The 13,325-nt window shown below is 48.0% G+C and overlaps 6 protein-coding genes across 6 annotated transcripts; 4 read left to right on the top strand and 2 right to left on the bottom strand.

The window, feature by feature from the left end:
- Positions 1 to 315: 315 nt before the first annotated feature.
- FVEG_03415 (hypothetical protein) lies at positions 316 to 3,363 on the bottom strand (the record flags this gene model as incomplete). Its single annotated transcript, XM_018891031.1, has 2 exons — positions 316 to 1,864; positions 1,943 to 3,363. The coding sequence occupies 2 exons, from the start codon at positions 3,361 to 3,363 to the stop codon at positions 316 to 318; spliced, it is 2,970 nt and encodes a 989-aa protein (XP_018747465.1).
- A 1,071-nt stretch (positions 3,364 to 4,434) lies between these two features.
- FVEG_03414 (hypothetical protein) lies at positions 4,435 to 5,821 on the top strand (the record flags this gene model as incomplete). Its single annotated transcript, XM_018891030.1, has 3 exons — positions 4,435 to 5,200; positions 5,257 to 5,399; positions 5,453 to 5,821. 3 exons carry the CDS (start codon positions 4,435 to 4,437, stop codon positions 5,819 to 5,821), a joined length of 1,278 nt encoding a protein of 425 aa, XP_018747464.1.
- Positions 5,822 to 6,257: 436 nt separating this feature from the next.
- FVEG_03413 (cystathionine beta-lyase) lies at positions 6,258 to 7,535 on the top strand (the record flags this gene model as incomplete). The annotated part of the gene is made up of 1 exon (XM_018891029.1): positions 6,258 to 7,535. One exon carries the CDS (start codon positions 6,258 to 6,260, stop codon positions 7,533 to 7,535), a length of 1,278 nt encoding a protein of 425 aa, XP_018747463.1.
- A 530-nt stretch (positions 7,536 to 8,065) lies between these two features.
- FVEG_15258 (hypothetical protein) lies at positions 8,066 to 8,438 on the top strand (the record flags this gene model as incomplete). The annotated part of the gene is made up of 3 exons (XM_018904382.1): positions 8,066 to 8,152; positions 8,211 to 8,258; positions 8,322 to 8,438. 3 exons carry the CDS (start codon positions 8,066 to 8,068, stop codon positions 8,436 to 8,438), a joined length of 252 nt encoding a protein of 83 aa, XP_018747462.1.
- Positions 8,439 to 8,703: 265 nt separating this feature from the next.
- Positions 8,704 to 10,742, bottom strand: FVEG_03412 (hypothetical protein; the record flags this gene model as incomplete). Its single annotated transcript, XM_018891028.1, has 4 exons — positions 8,704 to 9,228; positions 9,282 to 10,213; positions 10,268 to 10,581; positions 10,639 to 10,742. 4 exons carry the CDS (start codon positions 10,740 to 10,742, stop codon positions 8,704 to 8,706), a joined length of 1,875 nt encoding a protein of 624 aa, XP_018747461.1.
- Positions 10,743 to 12,645: 1,903 nt separating this feature from the next.
- FVEG_03411 (monothiol glutaredoxin) lies at positions 12,646 to 13,101 on the top strand (the record flags this gene model as incomplete). The annotated part of the gene is made up of 2 exons (XM_018891027.1): positions 12,646 to 12,987; positions 13,042 to 13,101. The coding sequence occupies 2 exons, from the start codon at positions 12,646 to 12,648 to the stop codon at positions 13,099 to 13,101; spliced, it is 402 nt and encodes a 133-aa protein (XP_018747460.1).
- Positions 13,102 to 13,325: the final 224 nt, after the last annotated feature.

The following is a 13,325-nucleotide window of genomic DNA, read 5'->3' on the forward strand; positions in this document are numbered from 1 at the left end:
AAAATAATTTACTCTGCTACGGAGTAGATAGATTGGTGGATGGTAGCTGTTTTACCCCGCGTTGGAGTTAGATTATATTTTTAGAATAACGGTTTCCACCAATAATGGTTTTTTTTTCAAGACTTTCCACCAATTAGCCAGCACCCTTTTGTTCTTCCCAATCACTCCTCAGTTCTGGCACTTTAATATATTATTTATCGAAATCCTATTTACAGCAAAACAACTAACTACCTGCGGTTTCCGTAAAGCGCCATAAGCCAAATCTTATAACGCCAATCATATAGTAAAAGTTATATATTAATAGTAGAAATTGAATTAAATAGAGTAAAACCCCTTCTTGTTCCAGAATGCAATATACCGCTTGATTATATCCGGGCTCAGCGTAGCATAATGAATCCCGCTACCCGCAAGAGCATTGATAGCATTCCTCGAGTCATAGACCGGAGAGTGCTGGCTAACCTCAAGTCTTGTAAAATTGCCCAAGACCTTTTCTTCCAGCAGCGGCATGACAGGTGCAAGAGGATCATCAGGAAGTATCTTTTCAGATAATTGTGCAATCCAGTCTGGATAGTTCGTGAGTTCCACTTTGTAGCCTGCTTGACAGATCAAAGAGCAAGTCTTGTTCACAGACACTGACTCTTCAATCTGTGGCGCAACAAGGCAATATGACTTGCCGATGTTCTTTGTTGAGCGTGAGATGTGTAACATAGCCTTAACAACATAGTCAACTGTAACATACGCCGGATCAAGATCGATCTTGAGCCACGCACCAAGTTTGATGCAGCTGGAAATGAGCCGTGAAACAAGGTCGTTGGGATTACTCGCTCCCGTGACAGAGTGACCAATGATGAAGCCGGGCCGATAGATAATGATTGGAAAACCACGATCTCTCATGCGTCGAACCATTCCCTCAGCCGTCCACTGGCTCTGAGAGTAGCCCACATCATACCTCACACCCTGAATATGGGGACCGAGAGGTTCGTCTTCCAGGACCCTCTTGGTCCCTAGGAAATACCCCGTCTGGCCCCATGTATCGATGCTAGACACGTAGTGAAATGTCTTGCGTCGCCCTCGAGCAGCAAGACGGAGCATGTTCCGAGTTCCGAGGATGTTGGTATCGTAGTGCTCATGATATGAGTCGCAAAAATTGATCTTGGCAGCGAGGTGAAATATGGCGCTGGACCAATTGGCAAGCCAGTCAAACTTGGCCGATCCCAGACCGAAGTCTCGACAAGTGATATCCCCTGGCAATACCATGATCTTGGTTGTGAAAGCAAAGTCATCAGGCCACAGATCGTATTTTCGCATGTTGACTTGCAGGCGATGAGCAGCTTCGACCTCTGTTTTGCCACGAACCAGGCAAGCGACTTGCTTAATATTTGGCTGGCGCAGAAGCTGGTCGACTAGAAAAGCACCAACGAAACCAGTCGCACCAGTCAAGAAGATTTTACCTTCATCTGGGTCTTCCCAGTTTGGGGTCTCTTCTATATCATCCACCACGTCGACGTCCTTGATCCACCTATCCGCATCATTAGGTGCAGTGATGGACTCTGCGTCACTCTCAAGAAACTGAAGCAAGCTCGCAAAGCGCGAGTGGCAGTACAGATCATACATAGAAATGAGGCGCCCCAAATGCTTCTTGATGCGAGCGATAAGGGCAGCGTTTTGGAGCGAGGTGGCGCCAAGGGCCATGAAGTCGTCATCATCATTGACAGGCGAAACGCCCAGTATGTGCTCCCACACAGCCTTCAGTGTAGCCTTTGTTGATGAAACGGAATCATTCCCATTTGTGAGGATCGAACTGGAGATGTGTGGTCCCGCTTCAGGGAGGCTCTCCGAAAAGGCAAGACGATCAATCTTGCCTCTTGAGTCCACAGCGAGATGTTCAACGAGTTAAAATCTATCAGGGACCATGTAATGTGGGAGCGTGCTCCGGGCAAACAATACCAGGTCTTGCAATTTCGTAGTGGCTTTGTCATATGGCACGACAAACGCGACTAGAACCGCAACACCAGCTGAATCTGGGGTTGGCCGATTCACGACAATGACGGATTGAACAAGTTCGCTTTCGAGGAGATTTCTTTCAATCTCTTCAAGTTCTACTCGAAAGCTTCCATGCTTCAATTGGTTGTCTCTGCGACCAATGAAATCTAGGCCGCCGCCGTCATCTCTCCATTCGGCCATGTCGCCAGTTCGGTAATACCGACTGCGAAGATCGCCGCAGCCATTCTGCGTGTTCCCGATGGCCCCATGGAGTGCCGGGGTGTTGAGATCAATGAACATTGACTCGTCATGAGGTTGCTGATTCAGATAGCCTTGTGTTTGTTGAGGCCCAGCGATGCAGATCTCGCCTCGCTGCCTGGTATCGTGAATAACCTGCTGAGATTGATCCATGAGGACAATCTTCATATGGCCAACAGCACGCCCAATACCAATTTGGTCAAGTGATGTCTCTTTCAAATCGACCTCTTGCATGGTCACAAGGGTTGTGCACTCAGTCGGGCCATATGTGTTCCAAAGATGCTGTGGGGGGTTGTGCTCAAGAACAGCGCGCATGGCTGTCTTATTGGCAACATCACCTGCAGTGAGCAGATGTCGTAGACAGTGAAAAGACTCAGGCGATGACTTGGCAATGATATGGAAAAGAGCAGCAGGCATAATCATGATGGAAATCTTTTGACGTTCGAGATAGCTCTTTAGCGCAGTAGAATCGACTACTACCACCTTTGGGATAATGACGATAGTGGCACCACTGAGAAGAGTGACCCATACTTCGAAGAGGCTCAGATCAAAGCCAGGGTCGTTGAACGCAGCCACCCGATCACCGGGGTTTAGTGGTGTCACTGGGGTACTGGTTGCCAGATGTATTATGGCAGAGCTGCTGATCTGCACACCCTTGGGCTTGCCAGTTGAGCCAGAGGTATACAGTATGTGCGTACGACGTGATCCACTGCATGAGGAACCAGTGTCCGTTGCATCAGTGGATGCTTCCGATGCTGGTGCATCACTTAGATGGAGAAGAGTGATACCTTCAGCAGAGAACGTTGAACTTTCGTCACAAATGACGTTCTGAGCATTGGCATCACTCAGCATGCTTGCAATGCGATGGAATGGTGCAGTGGGCGAAATCGGAACACAAGTTCCACCGGTAAAGAGAATGGCTAACTGCGCGATAACTTGACGATGATCAACATCGAACAAGATCCCCACAGCTTCTCCATGTCTGACGCCTCGTTCCTGTAGGAAGCGTGCAATCGTTTTGGCGGATTTGACGAGTTCGCCATAAGAGATAGAACGAGCTCCCTCAATAACAGCGATGGCTTCTGGAGACGTGTTGCTCCAGGAAATGATCTTGTTCTCCATTCCTATGGTTTGGACGAATGGCAACTGAATGTTGAAAGATGCAAATGTGATTCTAGGACGATATGTGTTCTTGTTCAACCATCTGTTAATGCCGCATCTCAAACATTTTATTCTTTGCTGCCAGACATAAGAGAGACTGTCACAGAGCCATAGTGTTGTACTGCAGGCGGGGTTAGAGCTTCTTGCTCTGATTGTTGGTCGTTGGTCATAGACAAACACAAAGCTGCACGATAAGGAACTAATGCAACGCTAAAGCGGTTTGGCAACCTCCAGACCCATTGGATAGTCGGTGATGAATTGTTGTCAACTATAGATGGACACAAACCTGCATTAGAAGCAGTCCATGTTACCCCAAAAGTGAATCGGCGAACTCTAGATGCTCATAAGCGGGCGGCAACGACAGTGGTTTGACGGTTACCCAATAGTGAGACCATGTGACCCAGGCTAGTCATGTATTAAGAGAAAAAGTGATTCGCCATATGTGATACCTCAAAACAAACATCACGCACAGGCCGACCGAGCCAATGGTGCCATGGGGTATCCTGCCAGAGATCTCCGTGTTCCCACACAGCATTACACAACGCTCTCATCTATGATCTTCATGGCGTGACGAGTTCCTCGAGGGATGTTGGTGTAACCCTTACACAAGACCCAGACCGCCGGACTTTGCAGCTTTCTGGAGATTCCCGCAGGAGCGTCTATTGTTCTCGAACAGCGCCACTTGCAATGGACTATGTGCTGTCAATATTATGGTACGATATTGGCAGAACAATGCCTTCGCTTACCTCTAGTTGACTTGGCAAGCATTGTGTTTGCCATCTTTTGACCATGAAGAATCAAACAGGTTACCTATCGGCACCTCACCGCTAGATGCAACAGCAAAGTCTTTTGTGTTCGGAAGGAGGCAAGCCATCGAAGTATGCCTCGAAAGACCAACATTAGTTTTTGTCACTCTCTAGCTGCTTTAACATCTATTGATCCGCCCAAACTACCTTGTTTCGCTACATTGAGCAAGTTATTCTTGATTTATATCCTTACTTCTTTTCTGAAACTGGTAGAAGCGAATACATCATGTCGAAACCAGATGCACTTCAACGTAACTTGCAACTAATCCTCAGGGATAGGCAGAGAAGAGGCTGGCAGCTTGAGCCACCTGCCCCAGGCACTCTAACCGACATGGTTGACTTTGGCTCAAATGACACCTTGTCCTTATCCTCGTCTGGCCTCTTGGGGAAGGGATTTCTCAAGGAGCTTGCAAAGTATCCCAGTTTTATCCTTGGTGGAAGAGCGTCCCGTTGGGGTGAAGGGTCAACCGATTACCTTTTGCAACTGGAAGAGTACATTGCCAAGTTCCATAAGGCAGAAAGTGCCCTGTTCTTCCAAACTGGCTATGGAGCAAATGTTGCTGTCTTTTCAACACTCACCCAGCCGCATGATGTGGTTCTGTATGATAGCCTCGTCCATGCAAGTATCCGGGAAGGAATGTATCGCAGCCATGCAACTACTCTTCCTTTTAGCCACAACGATCTAGCAAGTCTACGACAGCGTTTGCTGGACACCAAGAATCAGCATGAAGGAGTTAGATCAGGCCTCTCTCTTGTTTTTATTGCACTTGAGTCTTTCTATAGTATGGACGGCGATGTGGCGCCCCTCAAGGCAATCGTCAGGGAAGTGAAGGAGCAGCTTCCCCACGGAAATACTGTATTTTTGATCGACGAGGCACATTCGACGGGACTGGTAGGCCCCCAGGGGTCCGGCCTGGTGTCTCATTTGGGTCTGGAGAAAGACTTCTCTATTCGGGTTCATACCTTTGGCAAAGCACATGGGCTGGCGGTAAGTTCCAAGTCGACCTGTGGCTGTGATTGGATATTAAATGCTGACTCAAAGTCATAGCAGTTGTTTTGTCAAGCACAGAATGCAAACAAGTCCTGCTTAGTTGCGTCCGTGGACTCATTTTCTCCACTGCACCAACCTTCACGACCTTGGCGGCAGTCAAGACTGGGTATAGCATTTTAGCGAGTGCCGAAGGCGAAAAGGTATGTTGCAGGATCGTCAACGTCACCTATATCCGCTAATATGGACACCTTAGAGGCGAGACCTCGTACAGTTCAACATAAATCTGTTCTATGATTCCATCAACAAGCATGCATCATGGCCAGGCTGCCAGCACCTCGGGATCATCACTATCCCAATGAAGTCTAGAACTGATACTACCATGTCTCCCATTATCCCCATCATCGCTCACCACGGCGGAGCAGCAGCTCTGGGACAGTTTTTGAGCCAAAAAAGGTTTCGCGTTCTCGTTGTTCATTTTCCCGTTGTGCCCAAGGACCAGGAGCGAATTAGGATCAATTTACACGCTGATCATACAGCCGACCAGATTCTTTCACTTGTCGACCTGATCATTGAGTGGACTCAGACGCGCCGGAGAGTTGGAATGTCTGAATCTCATCTCTAAGTAATTACATTCCATAGTACATTAGAACAAATTAAATGTATGCATCATGTCTGGTTCAGCCTTTGAAATAAGTCAAATGCCCTGACCCTGTTAGTACTGGTGACTGTAGTGGCTATGCAAGTCTGGCTCACCTGCTCACATCTCCAAATGCCTCTGGCTGGGGAATACTAAGAGCCATGCAAAGGCCGGTCACGTGGCCGGAGGCGGTTCAATCTCCCCGCCGCCCACTCAATTGAACTGTGTCGGGGACAATGCGATCATCATGTGCTCAGCACCGGCAAATCCTACCGATTTAAGTAGTATGGATTGATAAATGACTAATCAAACTGTTGATGCTGAGAAGCTCCGTCAATATGAAGCAGTCATGCCTTCGTGCAACAGAACCTCAGAGCATTGGCTTCTAAATTTCGATGACTTGTCTTGACAGAAGGAAGAAATGGATTCAATAGAGCAACGTTTCAGAAATAACTTAGCAAAGGCTCTACCGAACCTATCAACTGCAACACAAGCCGTGCACGCGGATGATGTGCTGAACGACGTCGACGACGTGGCACCGCCAATTCACGTTGCAGCTACCTTCCGCTACCCACGAGATCCAGACCGCATGAGAGAACACCACGAGAGACCTTCGTATCCGGTTCTAGATGTTGGGGAGCACTGCTACTCGAGACAATCCACGCCAGGATTATCGCGCCTGGAAACCGTCTTGTCCTCTATTCTAGGTCAGCCCTGCATTGCCTACTCTTCTGGTCTTGCCGCATTTCATGCTTTACTCATCATGATGAGACCCAAGAGAGTCTCCATCGGTGCGGGGTATCACGGTTGCCATGGAACTCTGGAGCTATATGCCCGTTCGTCTGGGACGGAGATACTTTCGCTCGACTGTACCGTGGACCAATTAGGTCCAGGCGACTTGATACATCTCGAGACGCCTGTCAATCCAACGGGAAAGGCCTTTGACATTCAGTATTACGCAGATCGTGCACATTCTAGAGGTGCCTATCTCAGTGTAGACTCGACGTTTGCGCCTCCTCCACTGCAAGATGCGTTCATTCAGGGTGCAGATGTTGTCATGCACTCTGGCACAAAATACATCGGTGGCCATTCCGATTTCCTATGTGGTATCCTGGCGGTCAAGAGTGATAACCCCAGCAATGAATGGCTGCAGCAACTCCATCGGGATCGATTATACCTTGGGTCTGTCATGGCAGGTTTTGACAGCTGGCTTGCCACTAGGAGCATCCGGACTCTCGAGATCAGAGTCCTCAAGCAAAGCCAGTCGGCAGAGGCCATCGTTGGTGCATTGAGACTTGGATTGACAGGATCCTGTCGGCAACAATCCTTGATAAGTCTCAGCGATAAAGAGGTTCAGACCGTTCAGAAAGTGGTCAAAGAGATCCATCACGCCAGTCTACAAGACGAAGCTAATATTGAAGGGAGTTGGCTGCAAAAGCAAATGCCCCGAGGATATGGACCTGTATTTTCTCTAACGCTCCACAAGGTGGAATATGCCCGCAATCTTCCGTCCAAGTTGATGCTTTTCCATCATGCAACCAGCCTCGGCGGTGTCGAGAGTTTGATTGAGTGGAGGACAATGACGGACTCGACGGTGACAAAAGACTTCTTGAGAGTGAGCATTGGCGTCGAGGATTCAGCAGACCTTTTGGCGGATCTACTTAGAGGCATGGAAGCTGTTATGGCTGGGACAAGTTGAGAGTTGTGTAGTGGTAACGGAATCAACACCGGTCGTCTAAGATTCTGTCTCTTGTTCACGTAATAAGACCTGGAAGTGCACTTTGTTCTGCAATTGTTCTGTAAATATTTCGTCATACTTAATACCAAGTCCTGCTATTCCAGAGAATCCATAACTTTTCTATCCTCCTTTCTCGGCCAACCCCAGATTACTTACTCCTCGGGGGTCCTTAAGTATTTCATGCTTTGCTGCACCCTTTCCCGCCCATATGTAAGCTCTAGTGTTGTTGCGGTAAAGTCGTTTGAGAAGTTCCATGCACAGAATACTGAAAAGCAGAGAGCAAGACAGCCCCTTTCATGATCTAAAGTGCCCGCAACAGCGCTAATATTCAGCTCTAGTTTGTCGTCAACGTCTCCAGTAGCGTGACGCACAGTTATATGCACGACGTCACCACGCAGCTTGCCGCATACGCATTCAACAAATCATGTGGTACCATGCTCTTCCAGATGTTTGCTAAGGATGCACCCGTTGAGGAGATGTAGATCACTTCAATGCACCCTGGCCTTATCTGGTCGCCGGAGTGGGTGAAGTTGGGCTTCAAAGATGATGTTGGCACTGATGACAGCCAGTATGCTCAAGTAATATGTTCGACACCCGGTAAAGCTGACAATTATTGGTTAAACAGTCGCTCTTCAGGGTAATTCCGCAGTTTGGCTCGCAACCCCGAACGCGGCATTCCTCCATGTAAGTCTCCACTACACATTTTTTCTCTTGCTATGAAGGCTTTTGACTCACCAAAACTAATAGGGCCGGTTTGATTGGGCATCTTGGGATGTTAATGAGCTGTCCGAGGGACCAATTCACGAGAGCCTTAAGGGGGACCCTTACTATCTCATGATGACCATACGTGGTGCCAACCCATGATGCCCAGATATGTAGTGTTTATTATGCTAGAACTCACGATAGGGCTCACGTCTAGATATAAACTTCTTTATCAGTTATTTTCTATATATATGCCAGGGCGTATCTCCCTGTACACGTATGCCACTGGATGAGGCTATGTGAGACGTGCGTAGTAGTGGTGGGATAAGTGCTGGTTGACTCCAATCATGTCTTTTGTTCAAGGAAATCAAAGCTGATACTCCCTGGGACCCGGCCCATCTTTTACAGCCACTACAGCCTACTGAGACTATAGGTTTCCTACTTCCCATGTTCCGAAAAAGGGGCCCCCAGAATCTTGAAATTGAAAGAAAGGATCATACGCCATATCCAAAGACATAGGCCAAGAAGCTAGTGGCGCATGTTCCGTGGAACCTCCTATAGGCTCTGGCATAGAAGAAGACTGAGTTAGAAGATTTGCTTGGGACTCCTGAGTTCCCTGACCAAATCTCGTTCTTCGCCGTCCCGGCTGCGGCGGCAGTGCCTGGCCGTTCCCCAGACTGACTTCAACAGTTGGGCTGTGGAAATTATCTATCTCAACGATGTCCTCCCCGTCACTCGCGTTGTCCTCTGGGAACAGCGAGCTGCCATCGAAAAGACTTCGCGTCTGGGGAGAACTCGCCGTACCCCTGTAAGCGCCAGAGTTGTAAAGGAGTATATCCCACATTAAACGCGTGTTGATCGAGATGGTCCTCGGTGGCGGGATCTCTTGGTCCTTTTCTTGTTCAGGATCTATTTCGAAAGCTGCCCGTATCAGGGACTGGAGTCTTTCGTGCTACTCAACATTAGCGTTCCAGTAAAATACTACTGTATCATGGTCAAACTTACCAACCACCTACATGAAGGCCAGAGCAGAGCCAGTTCAGCTAGGAATGCGACACATTTCGCCAGTCTATCTAGAGCAGCCTCTCTGGTAGTCTTGTCAGCCGCCCGACAAAAGTAAATATGAATGGTGGCCGCTATCGCCGCACAATGACCAATGAATGGGTCAGAGACGCGATATTCTTTATGTACCACCATCTCGATGAGGCGTGCAACCCATGTGCTGTGGATGAAAGCAAGCTCAGAAGACGTTTTCCAGAATGTGTTGGGAACTCCGAGTTGAGCCGACTGTTGGGGCCTAGATGAATACAGAAACGGATGATTGAGCATATTGTGTATAGTGTGATATGCGAATTGCTGATATACCCACGGACTCCAATATCCTCGATTGCTCTGGAGGTGTCGGCTTTCCTGGTCAGTAAATCGCGCGCTATCAAATCGGTGACGGTCTGGGAATTTCGTCTCCGAGTCCATGAGATAAGCGTTGATGACTGCGTATCCAGACTCGATGGACCAAGGAGGCGGTGCGTTGTTGGTCTGCTGAGCCCATTGTTTTACATATGTGCGAACCTCTCCCCACAGTGTAGACGTCTGGATCATGTAGGCCCACGTACCGCTCTTCTTATCAGCACTCGTGGTTTCGTCTTGACCTGAAATGTCCTCATGTGGAATGGCTGGTGGCATTTCGTTGACACTCTTACGCGGGTCTGTATACGTCGCGATATATTGCGGTCTGGTAATATCTTGTAAGATGTCAGTAGTGAAGGCCTGATGTCCATACATCTGCTGCAGCAAATGCAGGCTCCAAAACACTCTTCTTCGAGCTTCTGCACGCGAACCAAAGTCGTTAAGGGCGCAGGTCTCAACGTCGAGATTGGCACATTTTGCAAGGGTAATGGCCATGCCTACGTGCAGATATGCAAGAGTCGTTTTGTTGGCTGTACAGCTTGTTCAGCCCATACAAGATCAGTCAGCATAAGCAGAGAACTTACCTTGTATGTTGGCCAGTGTCAACATGCAGAGGTTCTGGATTGTGGTTATCGAGACCTTGTCCTCGCCTACCTGCTGCATAATCCCCTCTCTTGCAGCTTGTGCATAACTTTGAGTCAGCTCGTGCAAGCGGTCATGAAAGAAAGGATGTTTCGAATGACACGAAGCAAGGGCCAGCAGAGTCAACAGTGTCTCCTCGCTACAACCCTGAACCGAGGAAAAGTCTTCTCGGTTGAATAGCCATAAGGGCTGTTTGTGACAATACTGGAAGTACGCATCGATAACATCTTCCAGAACATCACTCGGCGGCAATGTGCTGTCTCAGCCACTCAGTCAACAAACTAACTCAGCGGGCAAATATCGGCCAACGCACCTGGTCGTTGTGGAGTTATCCATCTCGATGCTTGGTGATAGTGGTAACTGCCAGTCTTGCGGCTGGTCTGAGCTTGCAGATACCCTTGTGGCAAAAGATTCCATGTCACTATTGAGCCTATTGAATTGTTGATTTGCATCATCAGCCACACAAACCCACGCAGCAAAAAGGGGGAATGTTGATCATACTCTTGCCTTTCCATCATACGAATCTTTGCTTCAAGCTGGGCCAGCCGTCTCTCCTACACAGCACCCCACGTGAGTAACATGGCTTCATCATGCCTGGGTGCATCCAGCAAGCATACTGTGTCTGTTGTATTGCTCCCATTGTGAGAACCCGAGGCCAGAGTGTTTCCTCGAATCTCTGGGTATGTGCATGTTTTTGACAGGCGAGTGCAGCTCGAACAAGCTGGCCTTTCGCCCGGACACCGAGTCTTCTTCCTCCTGCCCATGCTGGATCAGTATTGCATCGCCTGCTCGTGCCAGAGCATCGAGACAAATGCAGCAGCAGGTAGCAGAAGGACTCACCGACAATTCTCGCACGCCTGGTGCAGACGCTTATGCGATCGACCGCCGAACATGACTCACGTGTATTTGCTCAATTTATGAGAGAGAAGATAGGGAGAAAAGAGGGGCGTTGACTCGGTATGAGTATGGGCGATTATTTCAACATACGGTCTTATCAAATGCGGGGACGAGCATTGGAGTTTAGATCTAACTGTATTGAGTGCGGGGCCGACGGTGGTGATACGCCGTTAGCGTGACTGGTTCAGGGTATTCTGGGAACTTGGACTACTTGTCTCAGTGTTTGAACATTCTAGTCTACAATGTGAGCATCGCCACCAGGTGCAGAGAATTGGATGTACATAACTGTACATCAGATCCTGTAATATCTTGAACGCTGAGATTATTTGCATTTATGACAGTTTCTCAGATATTCAAGCAGCTATTTCCACCGATGTGATGGTGGCCGCACGGCAACAATAATAGCCTGAAAATTAATTCAGCTCATCTTCCTGATGGCTTTTTATAACACAGTCCCTTGTTGGATATGCAACACACAGTCAAGCATACCCTTCCTCCAACTGACCGTCATCTAAGTTACTCTGATCGCTTTGATCGACTGTTCCCGAAATGAGCTTGCCAGTACAAGAAGAGCAAGCCCCTACCTAGCAAGAATAAGGCAAGTCGAGGCCGATTTCCTCGGCTGCATCTAGAATATATGTAATATCATCGCAGCTCAAGGTGTAGTCTTGACTGTCAGGACCCTTGATGGTGATTTGGTATGTTGGCATATTGAGGTGCTGATGGAATATCTGAACTGGATCAAGATAGGCAAGATGTGTCTGAGGATTGAGAAGAATGAGAAGTTGTAAGGTTTTTTTTATATGTTATTGTGAGGTCAAAATACGAGACGACTTGAAATATCAAAACTTATTATTAGAAAACAGAGCTCATACTTGTATTGATTGGAAGCCATGTTATCAATCGGCAATGAGCTGATCTCGGAACCCGAATCTTGAGGCCTGGTCTAGTAGGACAAACGCTCGTAACCCAAAAATATCTGACGAAACACGCTTAGGCTACACTTCCCACAGATGCCCGGGACATGGGAAAGATTTTCGCCCTAGTCAGATCATCCGTTAATGTAAGAGATTCTACTTTATGGTGACACTAATTGCGTCAGATACATCTTGCTCCCGATCAACAATGGTGGGATCAATGAGGTCGACGATATATGCTGCTGACCCGGGAAGGTAACACGCGCAAGAATGAGATGGGTATGACAGCATGTCTTGGCGGTAATGAAAGCACGGAAAAAGGAGCCAAACAGAGCCAGACCATTATTAAAAACAATAACCTGCTGATGGAAGCCTGAAAAATAATGAGGTACATGATGTCTGTCAAATATTCGCCAGTGTTGAGCTATAGGATAGCCCTGATCGTGTTAGCTCTTTCTGCCTGGGTCCGTCTCATATAAGAATACCGGACTCAAATACATCCGACTATGCTGACAATTACTGAGAGAACCACCATCCAGATTGCACAGGCCGGTCCGCAGACGGTAGAGACCTCTGAGCTTGTGGAGTCAAGAGAAGTACTCAACTCTCGATTAAGAGACCTAGTTAATACTGCCCCAGTAATGCTCTTCATGAAGGGCGTCACCAAGTGTCCACTGTATCGCTTCAGTCGGCGTATCGTTCGTATCTTGAACGAGCACGGCATCCAGTATGACTCTTTCAATGTGCTGCAGGATGAGGCTATTCGCCAGGGCACTAAGGAATATGCCAACTGGCCGACATTTTCCCAGTTATGGGCCGATGGCGAATTGGTTGGCGGGCTTGATATTGTAAGTACTGCTCAATATACGCGACTTTATGATGTTGGCCATGAGGATGAATAGGTAAAGGAAGAGTTCGCCACCAATCCACAGTTTTTGGGTGTCTACAAAGTCCCTGAATAGCGGACGATATTGCACAGGAGATGGTTTAGTGGATGGATTGGTGTGTGATCATCTATGCTGCATCATTCAAAGATTATTAGCAAAGCTAATGGACAAGGTCAACGGGTTGAATTAGGACAACTTCTACTTATTACTTCTGCCACCGTATGTCCAATCTCTAAGTCAACAGCACTAGAACTTATCACTATCTATGCTCCAGAACCACATCTCGAAGAAAAAGGCTT

Source organism: Fusarium verticillioides, chromosome 5 (assembly GCF_000149555.1).
Source record: "Fusarium verticillioides 7600 chromosome 5, whole genome shotgun sequence".
Classification (NCBI taxonomy): domain Eukaryota; kingdom Fungi; phylum Ascomycota; class Sordariomycetes; order Hypocreales; family Nectriaceae; genus Fusarium; species Fusarium verticillioides.